General features: G+C 42.7%; 1 protein-coding gene across 2 annotated transcripts in view; it reads right to left on the bottom strand.

Moving 5' to 3' along the window:
* bcar1 (BCAR1 scaffold protein, Cas family member) overlaps positions 1 to 19,031 on the bottom strand; it is a 92,865-nt gene that overhangs the window by 4,701 nt on the left and 69,133 nt on the right. For both annotated transcript variants that reach the window (XM_083973790.1, XM_083973789.1), the window contains exons 3-5: positions 5,479 to 5,628; positions 2,509 to 2,604; positions 963 to 1,352 (exon numbers count right to left, since the gene is read on the bottom strand). In XM_083973790.1, coding sequence (XP_083829916.1) covers positions 963 to 1,352; positions 2,509 to 2,604; positions 5,479 to 5,628 — 636 coding nt within the window. The remainder of the gene's footprint in view (positions 1 to 962; positions 1,353 to 2,508; positions 2,605 to 5,478; positions 5,629 to 19,031) is intronic.

Raw genomic sequence — 19,031 nt, 5'->3', positions numbered from 1 at the left:
GCTAGAGCTAGGTTAGCATGCTACTGTAACTTCAGTGAGAAGAAAAGACAGAATAAGATGTTGTTCTGAATGTTTTCCTGGTTGTTCCTCTTCAACTTTCGTGTTAATTTGTACATTTTACAGAACTGGATATCTGAGACTGATAAGATTTTTCTGACCGCAGTCGGTGCATCTCTGGTAAATCCCTACATACTGTAGTACCTAGATGGTGAAGTGAACTGCTGCAATCATGATAGACAAGAACAATACTGGTAACAGTACACAACAAAGATGGTGGCAGCTGTAGCATCACAATGTTGACATTGTTAAAGGGATAGTTCACCCAAAATCCAAATTTCACTCATTATCTACTCACCCTCATGTCGACTAAGAGCTGTGAGAATTTTCAGAGTCCTCCGTTCCTTCTCTGAGTTACGGGGGGGTCCGCGCAGTAGTATTTGTCCATATAATGGTTGTCAATGGATACCAACTTTCTTCGTCCAAAAAGACACACCAAAAAACATCCAAATACCTCCATACTGCTCGTCTGTAATGTCCGTCTTGTATTGAAGCCCCGACATGAGAAATTGTTCCGCCGGAGTGAACTGAGACACTGGGAGCTTCCGCTACAAACAAGCTTAAAATATAGACTTATTTAATTTTTTTCGGAACAATTTCTCATGTCGGGGCTTCAATACAAGAGGGACATTACAGACGAGCAGTATGGAGGTATTTGGATGTTTTTTGGTGTGTCTTTTTGGACGAAGAAAGTTAAGTTGGTATCCATTGACAACCATTATATGGACAAATACTGTTGTGCGGACCCCCCCGTAACTCAGAGAAGGAACGGAGGACTCTGAAAATTCTCACAGCTCTTAGTTGACATGAGGGTGAGTAGATAATGAGTGAAATTAGAATTTTGGGTCAACTATCCCTTTAAAGGCAAATCTCAAAACGTGGCACTGCCCCTTTAACTCTCCTACCTGTGGGGGGACATCGTAGACATAATGATCTCCCCTGTCGCCGCCTCTGTCCTCTCGTTCTCGGGGGAAGTCGTAGATATCCTGGGCAGCGTGGCCTCCTGTCCGCAGGCTGGCTGGGATGTCGTAGATCTCCTGCGGGGCCTGGCCCACCCCGCTCCTGTCTCCATGGTAATGCTTGTCAGACGGGATGGGGGGCGGGACGTCGTACACGTCCTCTGGGATGGGGGGCTCGTCGTCATCGTCGTTGAGGTTGTTGTGCAGGTACTGGCGTGGAGGGACGGGGAGTGGGGGCTTGAGTTTGGCAAAGTGGGGTGGTACATCATAGGTCTCCTCTCTGATTGGCTGACCATCAGGGACGTCTTTACTGACGGATGGCGGGAAGTCATAGACCTGAAGAGAAAGAGATAAAGAATTACATAAAGCCTTTCATGTTTATTATTTACAAGCAGTCACAGCCTCATGTCCTGCAGATCTAACAGCAACGTGCATTGTTAACCAACACAAACCTGATGAGTCACAGCTAGGGCTGGGTATCAATAATGTTCAATATCAGTACCTCAACTTCAACACTGATTCTTAACCATACCTTTTTCTATACCAATTTTATCAAATCTGCTTTAAGAAAAGGCAAGGAAAGTTTATTTGTAAAGGCCATTTTTACAAACAGCTTGTCTCAAAGGGCTTTACACAGCATCATAACTGTCTTTTATCTGCTGGTTCCACAGGAACTGTCTAAATAAAATTGTAAATGTCTGCTCCTCAAGAAGCCAAAATGCATTATTAATCACTAACATGTTCTTGTTTAAGAATTTGCACTAGTGCCATCAGGACGGTGATACATGCAGCCTCTTAGGAAGACCAATCGGTACTCCAAATCATTTGTTCCTTCTGCTATTCGGCTGTTGAATGCAGAGAATTGAACTGGGAATTCGCAGTACGAGTAATATGAGGGGAATAGTGTTTTGTTTTATTTATTTCTATATTTATGACATCTCCATGTATGTAAAAACATTTTTATGTTGTATGAATGATTCTACGGTGAAGCCTACTCCATAAAGAGAAACTCAATTTCCCTTTGGGGATAAATAAAGTTTTCTCTATCTCTATCTATAACAACCTCCTCTGCCCTTAGACCCTCACATCGACTGAGGAAAAACTCCCAAGAAAACTCTTAACAGGGAAAAAACGGGAGAAACCTCAGGGTGAGCAACAGCAGAGGGACCTCTCACCCAGGACGAAAAGAAAATTAAAATATTACATTTTATATATCATTATCATACAACAACCATTATCTTACAAATTGTTTTTTTTACTCGTACATATAGTATGTTACAGTACTCCCAATAAGTTCACATCAACTCAAATTTAAATTTCAAATCCAGGATGTGAAGTTTGCCAAAATATTCTCTTGAGGAAACAGGAGCTTCCTGAAATCATAAAGACAGTCTGCTGTGTTCCCACACACACAAGACAAAAAGGTCATGCTGCACATCGGTGACACACAAAATACACAACAAGTCCAACAAATCAAATCCAAACTCCTCACCGTCTGCTGTGGGTTCTTGTCTGTGCTGGCTGGGGTGTCATATATATCCTGACCACTAGAGGGCCCCTTCACCACCATGGGAGGAGTGTCATACACCTTAAAGAAATTGAAAAAACACACGTTAATAACATGTTGTTATAGACACAACATGGGACACACACTTTCATCAGTAAAATGATGCATCCGACTAAATACGGTGTGTTTGTGTTGAGTCAGAGGTCATGATGGGTGTGAAGCTCCTCTGTACCATACTATGGCAAGCCATTTTAACATTTAAAAGCCAGACTGGATATGTGTTGTAGATATCTGTAATTCAGTTTTGCCAAGTCAAAAAGAACATTTCAGATATCTGCAACTACATTCTTCCTATCCACAATTGTGATTTCAGATATCCACAACTACGTTCTTCCTAGGACAAATGACGTCACTTTTGCCATTCATGTGTATGGGGTTTGTCATTACAGATATCTACAATTCAGTTGCAGATATCCGCAATGTGAATTACAGATATCTGTAACTGAATTACGACTAGTACTAATTCCAGTTTGAGATATCTACAATTTGATTCTGACTAGTCATAATTCCAGTTCAAGATATCTTTCATTCACCTCAATTAAAGATATCTACATGTCCCTTTTCAGATATCTTAAATTAAGTTTTGACTAGGCGAAATGACGTTGTAGATATCTGTAACTGGAATTATGACTAGTCAAAATGACGTTGTAGGTATCTCAAACTGGAATTCGTACTAGTCGTAATTCAGTTACAGATATCCGTAATTCACATAGTGGATATCCGCAACTGAATTGTAGATATCTGTAATGACAAACCCCATACACATGAATGGTTACAGTGACGTCATTTGTCCTAGGAAGAATGTAGTTGCGGATATCTGAAATGTTCTTTTTGATTCGGCAAAACTGAATTACAGATATCTTGAATAAAAAATCCAACTATTCAAAATGTAATTACGACTAGTCAGAAAGACGTTGTTGATATCTACAATGTTAATTCCGGATAGTCAAACTTAGCTTTTAAATGTTAAATCCGCTTGCCATACTGTACATCCTGTTCAACATTACACCACACAGTTACATGAGTCATTGTAGGTGACGGTGGCAGATGTGGTGATGATTTGAAACATGTGTAAAACAGCTGTATTCTCTGGTTTAAGTGTCAGAATGATGTGGCTGTGGACTGGACGTTTATTAATTAACTCCACTGCTGGAAAGATTAATCAAGCTCCAGAGGGGTGAAAAGTGAGGAAATGAAAAAAAAATCATGATTCCAGTTGAGAATCTGCTGGCTCTCCAGTTGTGCAGTGTGTTGATCGATAAGAGCATCAGCAGGACACGCCTGTATCTGACTGGTGTGTGTCTGGCAAATGAAATAATGTGCCTGGCAGCAGGATGCAGCTTCACAGAGAAGAGGTGGGAGACGGAGGTAGGGGAATACAAAGATCCACCGGAGAATCGTTTAAATGCCTCATATCACAGTTACAAGCAGATCTGATAAACAAAAAAATATCACCCACACACACATACGTATTACACGCACGCATAGACATAAGACAAGAGGTTAAATGGATGAATGGTTGAACAGGAGAGGATAGAAAGAGACAGGAGGAAGAAAAACAATGGAGGAGGGTAGAGGGAAGAAGGTGGAGACAGAGGGCAGGTGATCCGGGGGGAGAGGAGGGAGAAGTGGGGGAAGAGGGAATAAAGGACATAAAGTTAAAAGAGACGAGAGGAAAAAGGAGGCAAACAGGAGAAGACAAAGACTGTGATGGAATGTGAATCACGGTGGTTTTGGTCACATGACCACCTCTATGAGGAAGTATCCATCTGTCAACACTCGCCTCTTCAGTCCCTCCTGTGCCTCTGTCAACACACACACACGGACGCACACACACATACATGGACACACACTCTCTCTCTCTCTCTCTCTCTCTTCCAGTTGGGCATTTACGCCTCCATGCCTGTTACACTGGAACAATGAGAGACAGATGGAGAGAGGAGAGATGAGCAGGAGGTAACACACACACATACACACACACACGCACCACTTGCTTGATGGCTTTTGTGTTGCAGAGAATACAGTCCTCATAAAACGTATATTTTCTACAGAAAAAAGTTTGTTTTTAGTATTTTTTTTTTCTCAACAAGAGAACAATTGTGTGTGTCCTGCCAGGGAAGCTGCTACAGTCCAGTGATGTTCACAGACTCTACCCACTGTGTTGAAGCAAACAAAGAAACTGAATTTAAAGGTATAACGTGTAGGAATTCCCCCCATCTAGCGGTGCGGTTGCACATCTGATTCTTGATGTTGCATTCACGTGAAATCGGGCAGACGTCAGACAGACAACAGACGCTGCATGTAACAGGATAAACAAGCGTCTATGTAAACAAGTGGTCCACCAGCACGAGGCAAAACAATACAGGCCTGACAATATGTTGTCATGGTGATGTCGTATTGTTTACCTGACCCACGTTTTACCGTCTTTCTCTGGTGGAGTAAAATGACATCCGGTTGGTTTGCCGACGGCCGTCTGCCTGACTGCACCTGAATGCAACACCAGTGCCTCCGTCCTTCCTCACACTACACAGTGGTGACAGTTTTAACAGGCCGAGCCCACAGCTCCGCTGAGTTTCTATGGTTACCTATGGTCACGCTGCCACTCAACGTAAAAAATGGCGATGCAACATGGCCGCCTCGGTTCGGTGCGTCGCCCACTTATGTATTTGTAACGACTTGTAACAATTCATTCATCAACCAGAAAGCTTTCATTTGTATGCGGCTGTGATTCCACTTCAGTGAAATACGTATTTATGAAAGACATATTTGATTTTTGATAATAAAAAGCCAAATAAGTTACACACTGGGGCTTTAAAGTGTGTCAGTGGGATCAGATGTCGTATCTACAAAGATTCAAACACACACACACACACACAAACGCACACACAGTCCCACCTGTGTATTGTACTGCTGGCGGGTTGGGGGCACGTCATAGATGTCCTGCTGAGTGGGAGGCTGATGTCTGGGCGGGACGTCGTACTCGTCCTGGTCTGACTTCACAGTGTCGTACACGTACACCTGTCCAACCCGAGTGGGAACGACCACCTGGACACAGAAACACAATGCAGCTGTTAGTCAAGACAAGAGCAACACAAAGACCTGCAGCGACACCACAAACCCAGACTGAAGATAACAGGATGATATGTCTGATCATATTTATTCCATACAATCCCTTCTGCAAAAAGTCAAAAAGCCTGTGGTTATGTGACTATGGCAACCTGTAAGGGTCACAACCACAATGCACTGCCTTTCTTTCATCAGACTGGAGTAGAAAGAAAAAAAACAACTTATAGGCTCCCGCTCCTTTGAAAGAGATTTTATTGCTCCTTCACACTGAATGAGCAGAGACTAAAGGTCGTTTAGTCTCATTAAAACACACAGACACACACAGGCAATAAAAACAGAGCAGAGGTCCTGTCATAGTTGTCGTGGGAACGGTCCTGTCCTATTGTGTGCCTGTTTAAACTCGGTATTATATGGTTTGAGCGCAGAGTCAACCAGCCAGCCTGGGAAACCACAGCAGCTGTGGTACACAACACATACACAACCGAAGGACAAACGTCACAGCTGGATCCCGTCGTGTCCCTCCACCAGTAGAGAAATGTCTCGACGTCCCTCCGCTGCATTACTGATGAGCAGGAAGACATAAACTCACCCTGACCTGGCTGCAGAGAGAGGGACTTGATTTGTCCTCTCTTCTGTCTTAGGATTGAAGGAGAACAAACTTTGCTATTCATGTATTTGTACTAAAATACAAATTCAAATCAATTCCACACTGATAAATTCTTAATATTTAAGGTCCTTCTCGATTCATTTTCCACCTCCTTTTATATCAGTCCTTATATGAGCCTCATATAAAGGACTGTTGTATTATCTGGTTTATTACTTTCCCTCGTTATCAGGACCAACTACAGAAGACACTCATGTGTACAGTAACAATCCCCAGAAAAAAACAACTCAAACAAAACTACACTTCTTTGAGGCGCACTGAATGTAATACTGTATGTGTCACAGTGCTTATGTCAGTGGTTCCCAACCTTTTTTGGCTCGTGACCCCATTATGACATCAAAAAATTTCTGGATACCCCACTGTCAATCAAGAACGCCAGCTCAGATATTTACAATAGAATACAATAAATCTTTATTGTCCACCATGGTGGAAAATTGCCTTTGCCATTGGCATTTTGAACCCAATTTGTATTTGAGAAAGTGAAAGTATAGAATGCAGTTGTTTAAGATCGTGTGTTGTGTTTTTAAAAAGATCATTAATCAATTACTAGAGATTTCAGGCGACCCCATTTGAATTTCAGGCGACCCCATGTGGGGTCCCGACCCCAAGGTTGAAAAACATTGGCTTGTGTTGTGTATAATGGTGTGCTGAAGCTAAATGATACAAGACTATAGACACATATGGACAGACGGACAGAAAAACGGACAATCCCAGAACAATATGTCCTGTGGTGCTGGATGTCACAGACACAGAGGAAAAAAGCTTCTTATGAAGCGTGAGAGACGTGAGCTCTTTGGAGATGTTATTAACCAAATGAGGAGCTTTGCTGCAGTAGGAACTATAATGTAAATATGAAGTCAATAGTGCAGAGTAAGAGGTAGTTAAAAATGTTTGGGGTTGTTGAGCTGAGTTTTCAGGAGATTCCTGAAGATAGAAGAGGACGTCCTGTTCTGACTGACTTTGGTAGCTTGTTCCTCCGTCAGGGAAGGGAACCACAGACCAGAACAGTCTGGACTGAACCCCAGAGTCACTCTGAAGGCTGCTGCATTAGTCACTGAGTCTGATTCAGGAGGAGGGTGACAGACAGTGGAGGTTGATGAGCAGAGAACTGACATGTGCCCTTTTAGGCTGATTGAAGACCACATGAGCTGCACATTCAGAACCATCTGCACACACAGGACAAGTCCAGCAGGAAGGCAGTGAGTGCAGCAGTCAGGACTAGAGAGGACTAGGACCCAGAGCTGGATCTGGTCTGCTCTGCTCTGCTTCACCACAACCAGCTGTCACTCTGATTTACCACTCATTTTTTGTATTTATTGGTTGGACTGATCCTACTACAGATAGTATTCACTGGCTTCTACACACACACACACACGCACGCACGCACGCACGCACACACGCACGCACACACTTATGTAAACAGCCTTTTCCTCATTGTCAGAAAGCTTTCAACAGTATTGACAACAGTTGGCTAAGTGCTAGATGCCCAACCCCCACCCCACAGACACACACATAGACACACGCACACAGACACACACACACACAATCATCTGGTGTCTGATTGATATCCTATGTTATTGATCGCCTGTCTGTGTGCACCCTGGAGAATAGACACACACACTTACACTCTAATGCTTAATGGATCTCTCCCTCTCTCTCTCTCTCTCTCTCTCTCCCTCCCTCTGTGTGTGTGTGTGTGTGTGTGTGTGTGTGTGTGTGTGTGTGTGTGTGTGTGTGTGTGTGTGTGTGTGTGTGTGTGTGTGTGTGTGTGTGTGTGTGTGTGTGTGTGTGTGTGTGTGTGTGTGTGCTGAGCCTTTTAATCCCTTTACGAGATCAGGGCAGTGGATCAGTGGCCACCGCTGGAGAGACATCCTACTCATAATGACTATATACAGTACTGTGTGTGTGTGTGTGTGTGTGTGTGTGTGTGTGTGTGTGTGTGTGTGTGTGTGTGTGTGTGTGTGTGTGTGTGTGTGTGTGTGTGTGTGTGTGTGTGTGTGTGGATGGGACGTCCTGGAGGTTGCTTGGTTTCATGTAGCTCTAGTTCTTGTTCTTGTTGAGCAGATTAAAAGGCCGGTGCTGATGTGTTCTTCTGGCTCTGTGCTACTGATGTGAACTCACATGAGGCTGTGACTAAATCTCGCATTTTTTTTCTTTTTTTTGACCAATCAAAAGTGTGGTATATTCTCTTCAATCTGGTAGAATTTGATATTGCTACTGCTAAAATGTCTAGAGTTATGGGGCTTTTTATATTGCTGTCCATCCAAAAAAGCACTGTGAAACCAAGGCAAAGTGCAGTATCTGCAAAGAGTAGTGTGATAGAGTAATGAGTACATTCTATCATTTGTACATTATTTTTATTCCATTGGAGGAGAACCAAGGCAAAGTGCCGTATCTGTAGCTAATACCAAGCCAAAGTGCAGTATCTGCCATAAAAGGATCAAAATTGGTCAGAAAGACAAACTACAAAATACATTTAATTCAATCCACCTTTATCTAATCAATTATAGACTTGGTACTGTAGTTATTCATAATTTGATGCTTAAACCTGACAATGAAAAACACAAAAAGCTGTTTTTCTCAGTTCGGCATTTTTACAGATACTTTGCCTTTGTAGGGCAGAGATGTGTACTCCTTTATTTGGAGGAACACTTGTCTGCCATGGGTCCAGTCTGTCCGACACTACGAAGCTGTGTGGGACAGACGTGTCGTCTTCCTACCTGCTGAGTTTCAGCGGGGGGTGAATGACAGCCAGGACTCAGCCTGGTCTCTCATACAGTACGTCCTCACAGAGTGTGGCCTGAGGACAGACGTACACTTCCACATTCCCTGACCTACATTATGGTCTGAGCGGCTGCAGCTCCTCTGACCCTTCGACAACAATGTATTATACTGAGGATTCAGTGGAGGAGAATTCCTCTGCATGCAAATACACACACACTGAGTGTGGCACACGCTGGGATGCTCTTTTGTTCCATGCGTGTGATTACGTCAAGTAGAAGTCATTGTTTAACAGATGACCTTCGCTGCGAGCAATGTCCCTCCCCTCCCTCTCTTCTTCCCAGCAGCACCCTCCACCCTCTCCTCTCCCTCTCTGTTTCTTTCTCTCTCTCTCTCTGCAGATGAGAAAATGACAGATAACCAGAGAGCAGGGTGTGGGCCGGCTACAGTCTGGGAAGGAGAATCAGGATGAAATCTCTCCTCTGCAGTATATCCGGTGGTAAATATAGCGCACACTCAGCTGAAGCCTGCATGGCGCTCCGGCTTCAAAATGACCACGGTAACCACACACGGCAGAAAATATACTCGTGCTCATGCAGCTGCAGCGGAGAGAAAACGCCACTGATGAGGAGAAAAATAAATCTTTACAGCGCAGATGTGAAGCTCAAAACCAGGGTAAAAATAGAGAGGCGTAATTACAGCGGGGCGGGGGGGGGGGGGGGGGGGACTGGTGGACTATGGCTGCTCCAGATCCTGATCCATACTGTACTCAGTCTCTCACAGCGCTTCACTGGAAAGATCCTGGCTGCAGTCACCAGGGCGATGAGGCCACTCATTAAATCCTGTAGTTAAACGGAAAAACTCCTTCATCCCTCAATGGACAGAAAAGTCTCTGCATCCACTGAAACTGCTTCATGATCATGACAGTCAGCCATATTGTTTATATCCTAACTGTCCCTGGGTGATAACCATGTAATTACTGTTAGGGGGGTTAGGGAGAGCTTAATCAATAAACTTCAATTTAAGAAAACACACACACAAACACACACCAGCACCCAAATTCAGAAAACATCTACATCAGTTTGATACGCAGCAAACACACCCAACACAAGTGTTAAAGGGATAGTTCACCCAAAATTGAAATTGCACTCATTATCAACTCACCCTCATGTGGACTAAGGGCTAGGAGAAGTTTCAGAGTTATCCGTGGCTTCTCTGAGTTACAGGGGGTCTCGGCGTAGCAGTGCATGTGCATGCTACAAACAAGCTCGAAAAATAGACTTATTTAATTTTTTTCGGGACAATTTCGCATTTTGGGGCTTCAATACAAGACGGACATTACATACGAGCAGCATGGAGGTATTTGGATGTTTTTTGGTGTGTCTTTTTGTTACGAAGACAGTTGGTATCCATTTGCAACCGTTATATGGACATGCACTGCTACGCCGAGACCCCCTGTAACTCAGAGAAGCCACGGAGGACTCTGAAACTTCTCCCAGCCCTTAGTCCACATGAGGGTGAGTAGATAATGAGTGAAATTTCAATTTTGGGTGAACTATCCCTTTAACAAGGAACACTGGAAAGTGATGATCCTGCTAGGACAATGATCTATTGTGACTTTTGAGGTTATACGTATTAAAGCAGATATCAGTGGAATGTTTTTGTTAATATAAGTCCTAAATAGTCCTATTTTCCGTCAGCAATCACTTACATGAAGTATTTCAGCCTAAACACGAGTCTCTCCGTCACTCTGCTCTGCTGTAACCCGAGGAGAAAATTTTCCTTGTGGGATACAAGTGTTATCCAATGAGGAGAGAGAACGGCATGAAGGGCTGTGTGTGCAGCCAAGGGATGCGCGTGAATGTGGTGACGTAGCACGAGGACCAATTGATGCCTGACAAGGGCGGGGGCTGCTAACTCATGGTGCGTTCAAAGAAACTCGTACTTTGTGTTTTTCCTTCCTGTGAAGTCATACCAGTTCGATCTGGTACGAGTTCACGGGTCGGAAGTTACGAGTGGCCGTTATAGGGAACTTTCACAGACAACAGGATGGTAAAAACACGAGCTACGGGTTACCTGGAACGCTACCAAGTCGTAGTTGTGACTTGAAGCTGTAACTTACGGTTTCAAAAGCCTGCCTTGAACGCAGCATTAGCCGAAACGGCCGTGAAGCTGATATCTGCTTTAAATAACAAGTACCTACAGGATCATTACTATTTTTTTAGGCACTTTCATTGTGTTGTTGGACTGAATTTGCAGGTTCTGTAAATGTGGAACAATATAATAATGTTGACACAAAAAATACTTGTAAACCCATAAGTATTATCAAAATAAAGTAGAAATGAAACTGGATAACTTTCACTTGTATAGGAGTAATATTTGCAAATATCAAATGTGATGGGTGAATAGTTGAGTGGGACTGACAGGACCACAGGTCTACTGGTACAGCTCAGCTCCTGCTGTAGAAATGTAAAGTCAGAGCAGAAAGACAAAGATGTGGAAACAAAGACGGAGCATCAGCAGGGAGAGGGAGGGAGAGAGAGACTGAGAACCAGAGTCTGTTCATACCATGCCAGCTATGTGGGGCATGTGGCAACACACACACCAAGAGGCAGCGCGGGGGTCTTAACAGATTAGTGCAGGAGGGGGGCATGTCTCCATGAGGGCAGCAACACACTCTACCCCCGACTGTACTGGATTCCAAGACCACATGGCATGACCGGTGTGTGTGTGATAAAGAGAGAGTGTGAGTGTGTGTTGTGTCCATGTGTGCATGCTCAGACTGGCTGTCTGGTTGCTGGTCCAGATGGACTGTCTCACCTCGGGCTGTGGGACCAGAGTGATGTTAAACAAACTATTAATATTCATCATATCATAGATTTGTTTGATGTTTACACACATATTAAAGCCTGTTGTTTATGCTGCAGCCTCTGTGTTGTCATGATTCTGATTTTCAACTTTTCACTGAACTACAGCTACTACTACTACTACTGCTACTACTACTACTACTAAAAATAACAACAATAGTGAACAGAGTGGACATGCAGCAGGAGAACACAGAACCGTCACTGGTCCCATGTCAATAATTTTACTATTTCAATGTTTAAACTCAAAACCAAAGTGCTGCTCATCATGTTTTCCATGATTAAACCAGGACAAATTGTTCACTGTTTGACCATTTTCAGCACAACAATCCAGTGATAATGCTGCTAACCCTAACCTGTGATCATTTTGGTCACTATAATCATATATATCATATTGTTTCATCTTTAAAGGTGTTCAGAAATGGCCGTTTGTCCTGTGTGTCGCGCCTCCTTCTTCGTTTCCACGAGTTGCTGCACGAGTTTACCTGAGTAAGGAAAACGAATTTGATTGGTCGTTATCGAGCGGGCGGGATATTCAATGTTTGGGGTGAGACCGAGCTTGGTGTGTGTGTGTGTGTGTGTGTGTGTGTGTGTGTGTGTCTCAGACATTTGATTGACGGATACAATATCAGTGGCTGATGAATCGTGAGCACTGAGCAACGTGACGTATAATTCATGCGCCTGCATTATCCAATGCAAAAAAAAAATACCACACTTTCACCCCGGATTTACTAGAAAATAGAATTTTGCACAAAGTTTGGGCTACATCGTCTGATAGATGAGTCATTACACTAATGTTAAGACCCACAGTGGGCGCTAATTCAATTTTCTTTTCTGAATACCTTTAATCTGAGCTGAGCATGGACAAATAAGAGCATATCCTGTAAGAGCAGGTTCAGTACAACACAAACCACCTGTAATTCATCAACACACCCAACTCAACAGCCTTTAACTGTATGTAAACACACAGTGAAACCAACCAGGTACTGAAGTTGGTTCATTGTGATTGTGGGGCGTTGCCTCCTCCACTCACTGTGTCTCGCTGACAAACCAACAGACAAAGAAATGAAAGTGGAGAAGCTGCTACTTCAGGCATTTGTGTGTGTCCGTGTGTGTGTTGGTGTATGTGGTGTGTGGAGTGTGCCAGACAGCCGTGTTGACTTCATTAGTCTCCAGTTAATCTCTCAGCATGTGGCACAGAATGTAGCGTCACACACACACACACACACGCACACGCACACGCACACGCACACGCACACACACACATATACAGACACACATACCAGCTGCCTTATCATTTTATTGTTTTTTATTAATATTTCTGGCAGCATCCAGCATCTTCTGCGATGCAGTGCAGCCGAATGGAAATGTAATTTTCTTCTGCATCAGCCTCTGCTGATGTATGCAAGAGGTCGTCATAGAAACATTAAGATGCTTTCCGTCTGAGGTCGTGAATATTTATTTAATCATTTTCGACCCTGAGTTTGAAATCGATTAATTATTCAAAATTCTTCAACAGTAACTAATGAAAAATGTTGTAATAAACGCTGCAGACAAAATAAAAGTTATTCTGCAACATGTCTCATCTCATCTCCCTGCTTTACATTTTTATTAATAATCAGAACCAACAGATCCTACTTGAACACACTGATTGCTACACATTACATTATCATAATACAAGTAATATACTATTCTGTCATAACACCACCACACTTTTATCATATTATTCTACACTATATCACATAACATTATATTACATTAAGATCTATTTCACTATTAGCATATTACATGTGTAGTGTGTTTACTCCTCCTATCTACCTGTTCTCCATCCTCTTGGATGTCTGACACAGGTGGGAACGCAGTGAAACAGGACAGGATAGTTACTATGACGACCATGCTGGTGTACCCTTCAATTACAGCTACTCAAAAGGGAAATATTGGAATGCTGTGAGAGGGATGAACTACACGTTGAGAGATAAAGATACACACACACACACACACACTTCACCAACACACACAGATCCGCAACTTGCCCCATTTCAGATCCTCCATACAAACACCCACACCCATCTTTGCTCTTTACACACTACCAGAGCAGAAAATTACTCCACTGCAGGTAGTGAAACACACAAAACACACACACACACACACACACACACATAGACACAAACACATCAGTGGGTTCACAGCTGTTACTGTGTGTGTGTGGGGGTGTTAAGCTCTGGGAGCCGCTGTGACACGTGGCTGATACACTCCTTTGTTGACAGCTGCGTCAGCTGAGGATTAGAGTTCAACTTTTAGGAGCCGTTTGCATTACAGCAGATCTCTGACCTGAACGGGCTGATACGGTCTTCTGGATGTGTGTGGTTCCCTTTGTTAAATGTTAAAGGTATAATGTGTAGGAATTCACATGAAATCGGGCAGACGTCAGACAGACAACAGACGCTGCATGTAACAGGATAAACAAGCGTCTATGTAAACAAGTGGTCCGCCAGCACGAGGCAAAACAATACAGGCCTAACAATATGTTGGTAATGTCGTATTTTGTATACCTGACCCAAGTTTTACGTACGTTTTAAGTGACGTCTTTCTCTGGTTGAATAAAATGACATCTGGTTGGTTTGCCGACGGCCGTCTGCCTGACTGCACCTGAATGCAACACCAGTGCCTCCGTCCTTCCTCACACTACACAGTGGTGACAGTTTTAACAGGCCGAGCCCACAGCTCCGCTCAGTTTCTATGGTTACCTACGGTCACGCTGCCACTCAACGTAAAAAAAATGGCGATGCAACATGGCCGCCTCGGTTCGGTGCGTCACCCACTTATGTATTTGTAACGACTTGTAACAACTCATTCTAAGGTACCAGAAAGCGGGTGTGATTCCACTTCAGTTAAATACGTATAAAGACATATTTGATTTTTGCTCATAAAAAAACAAATAAGTTACACACTGGGGCTTTAAGTTTCTCCACCCTCATATGTCTGTTCACTCTGACCTGTAGGTGGGGCTGTTTTTCACAGCTTCTATGAGATTTATTGTTATTCAGGATGTTTTCCCATAAATGTGAACAGCTCTTGTCTGGTGACTTGAACTTTAAGCTGATGTGTTTTGAGAAAAGACTGAAATCCGCTCTCACTACATTTTTATAAAGGGGACTAAACATTCAGTTCTACAATACAATACAAGTGTGTGGATATGAATCTCTCCCTCTCTGTCTTTTTACAATATGGCAAAAATAACTGTAATAGGAAATGTAGTGAACCTGCTGGGATGCTTGTTTGGTGATTTTAACTTTGAAAAATAATAACTGGACACTGAACAAGTCCCAACCAGGAGCCAGTCAGGACGAACTGCTGAGTGCTTTTCTCTTTACTCTCACTCCTGAAGGATTTACTCCTGCCAGGTAATGAGAGATTGGTCGCCTGTTTTTAAAAAAAAAATGTGTGTCGCTGAAGCAACAAAGAAATCTGATTGTTCTTGTTGCCACCACTGTTAGTGCGTGAAGGTGAAGAGCGTATGTACTGTGTGTGTGTGTGTGTGTGTGTGTGTGTGTGTGTGTGTGTGTGTGTGTGTGTGTGTGTGTGTGTGTGTGTGCGTCATCTGGTGAACAAAGCTGAGATGGAGGCTACTCAGCAGCTGAGGCTCTGCAGCTCATTTCCTCCATCACACTCAAGCAAACACAGTTTTCATCACCTTTCAATTACAACTCGTCTGTGTGTGTGTGTGTGTGTGTGTATGATACCTTATCTCCAAATGACTAACTAGCAGTACTGAGGGTAACGTGCGTGTGCGTGTGTTTCATTGTGTCTATGAGGGGACGCTTGAGCAGAAGGCATTGGCAAGGTCACAACATACAGCACACTGGACTAGAAGTTGACTCACATTCACACCTATGGACACATTCAGAGTCGCCAATCAACCAAATGTGTTAGTCTTTGGACTGTAGGGGGAAGCCTGAGAACTACGCAGGCAAAGGGTGAACATACAAACTCCCCAGGCCCAGGGATCGAACCCAGGACCTTCTTGACGTGAGGCGACAGTGCTTACCACTGTAACACCATGTCACCTCAGTTTCAACGTCTCTGTAGCACCTCAATGCTGATGGTGCTCGATATGCACAACAATATTGTGAAATATTTTTACTTTCATCAAAAGAATTTAAGCTCTTGTGATCTAGCTATTGCACTACTGTAGATTCACTCATGTTTCGATTAATTGTGCAGCCCTGATGTAAACCAAACTGTTGCTCTTTATTATCTAAGGTTATTAGAGATGCACCATCGGCTCCGATATTGACTAATTAGCTGGATCGGATATCAGATGAATGAAGCCGATCCAGCATTCCGATCCAGTCATTTCTTTTTTATTAATATCATACACAGCAATACAGTTACAGCGATCTAGATCTTTTTTTTTTTTTTTGCTGCTAAGTACACTTTGTTATTTCTTAATAAATAATATTAAGTACTAGGGCTGGGACGATATGCTTTTCTCCCAATTCGATTCTTCTACAATTATTCACAGATAAGACTGTGTGAACAGTAACCAGCGCGCTACAAGAGCATCAGTTTTAAACAGTGCACCATACGGTCTTATGAAAATACCTTGTGCATACATGTACAGATGTACCTGTTGTCCACTGCAGGCTCAGCATGCACATCAAATAGCCATGAGAAACCCAGCGTCTCATCCCACCTTGCTCTAAAAACACAGACCGTCACGGATGTTGCTTTATCTGAGCTTCAGAAAGAAAACATTGAACTCACCATGAAGTGTCTCATGGTCGTTACATTTCACCTCCTGCACATCAATTTATTATGAAGCAGTTAGAGACAGACAGAGGAAGAAGCAGGGAGCAGCTGGAGCAAACATCACCATCATCACCATCATCAGCAACACACACACAAAACATAACACTGACTCACAGTGGTGCTCACACATATGCACCACTGACTGCACCACAGCAAGCCTGGGGGGGATTCCCCAGAGTACACACACACACACACACACACACACACACACACACACACACACACACACACACACACACACACACACACACACACACACACACACACACACAGATAGAAAGCTTGTCACCTGCTGGTGCAGTAAAGTGCTTACTCACCCAACCACAAGATCAGAGCTGAATAATTAAGAACCTTATTATTTTACTGGTCTGTGTCCCCACACCCACACACACACACACACACACACACACACACATGTTTCTGTCTGTCCTCTCCTTGATGGTTTCACTGTTCCTCTGTCTTCGTGTACTGTGATGTGATGTGATGTGTTAAGACTGCTTGTTAACATTTGCCCTTTAATGCCCTTCAGCTTTTTTAACTTATCACTGGTATTAAAAGATGAATTTAATGCTTGATGACTGGCTGCTGACTGGTGTGTAACAGAAACCTTCACACATGGACACACACCTCTTTACATCAATCTGACAGCAGTTTCACACAACATCCATAAAACGAGCAACAATAACAGTTATATTAATAACTTAGAGATATTACCTTTAAAAAGAATATGAAAAAGTTCTACTCTAATTAAAGTGTATCATCCTGTGGCTAGGATTGTGTATCATTCAATGTGACTGAATGTATGTATATGACCTCACAGAAAAAGTTCTACTCTGAAGTTCGAAAATTTCTACTTTTGCAATAACACTTTAATATTAGGTATTGTGAGCTTTTATTCTGAAAAGTTCAAAATTGTGAACCTGTGCACACAGCCTGTATCTGTGATGACAGAGCTGACAACAGTTCAGTAAATCAGTCAGAGGTATGACATGTGAGTGGGCCACGGTGCCACATGTCAACATAAAGAAAATTCCAGTTTTATCAATCAATTTCTTTAACTTCTTCATGCAGAGGCCATTTTTGGCAATTTCCGCCTGTTTTTGTATCACTGCAATTAAAGCTTTATAACTACAGAAGTACTAATCCCACAACTATGGTTTATGGCCTAAATGAAAGAAAACCTTTGTCCCTTTACATCTATATCTATAAAATATTGAATAGAGTCATTCCATAAAAAATGGGTTCTGAAAATACAATTTTTTTGGAAAACGAGTTTGAAATTTTTGGGGAAAAGGTGATTTATCAAAATCCTAATGATTAGTCTTTGATTATGATCCAATCATCCTCTAACCGCTCTCACACTCCCTCCTCTCACAGACCAGGTACAGACAGTTTCCCTTGATGACTGCTGCATCATGTCTGACGTAGCACCAGTGTGACTGTACTGTATGACTGGCTGAAAGCTTCATAAAAACACCACTGGTACATACTGTACTGTATGTCCTGTCTGACTGGCCTGGATGTGGAGTCTCCACATGTCATTAGTCGTAGTGAGTGACCGCAGACAAAGTGTTAACTCTCCACTTAGGCGCTGGATGAACAGCAGTAAGCTCAGGGTTGGACTGACCACTCCCTTATCATCCAGTGACACACGTCTGCAGATATGTAGCACTGACCTGAGCACAGCACAAACAACAACCTTGAATCTTTGACACACAGACTGTACACCAGCACTGACAAAAGAGGGAAGTGTCTGTGAACTTGTGCGTGTGCTGATAAAACAAAATCTTTCATTTCTGAATTCATATCAACAACATGTAATAATCTTTCAATCCGTTCTTTCTTCTTCTATCTTATTCACAAAATATCATTTGCCTGTTTCATCCATCTGCTTTCATCTCCTCCTCCGTTCTGTAAACTCTCTGTGTGAGGATCATGAGCACTGACACTAAAATGTGCACTGTAGGAGAGAAATAAAATCAGTCAAATAATATCTTAACTAAAACTAAAAGTCACTGAACAAACACAAAGCAGCATAGGTACACTGCCTATAAAGTCAGAGTCTTGTAGGTGTGTTGCTGAATTCCACGTCATCACATATGTTCAAGAGTTTAGACAACCTTCACCGATCTGTGATGATAACTTACACAATGTTTAGTCATTTTTAAGGGTAGGGTAACACTTTATTTGACGCCTATAATGCATTATAACCATACTAATGCAGTTATAGCACTGCATAACTATAATTATAAACACTCATAAATGATCATAATGCTTTATAACAATAATCATAACACACTATAAAGCATTTTATCCTGGCT

Source organism: Trachurus trachurus (genome assembly GCF_905171665.1).
Source record: "Trachurus trachurus genome assembly, chromosome: 6".
Lineage (NCBI taxonomy): Eukaryota > Metazoa > Chordata > Actinopteri > Carangiformes > Carangidae > Trachurus > Trachurus trachurus.
Note: the sequence above shows the minus strand (reverse complement) of the source record. Positions and strands in the feature narration are given on the sequence as shown.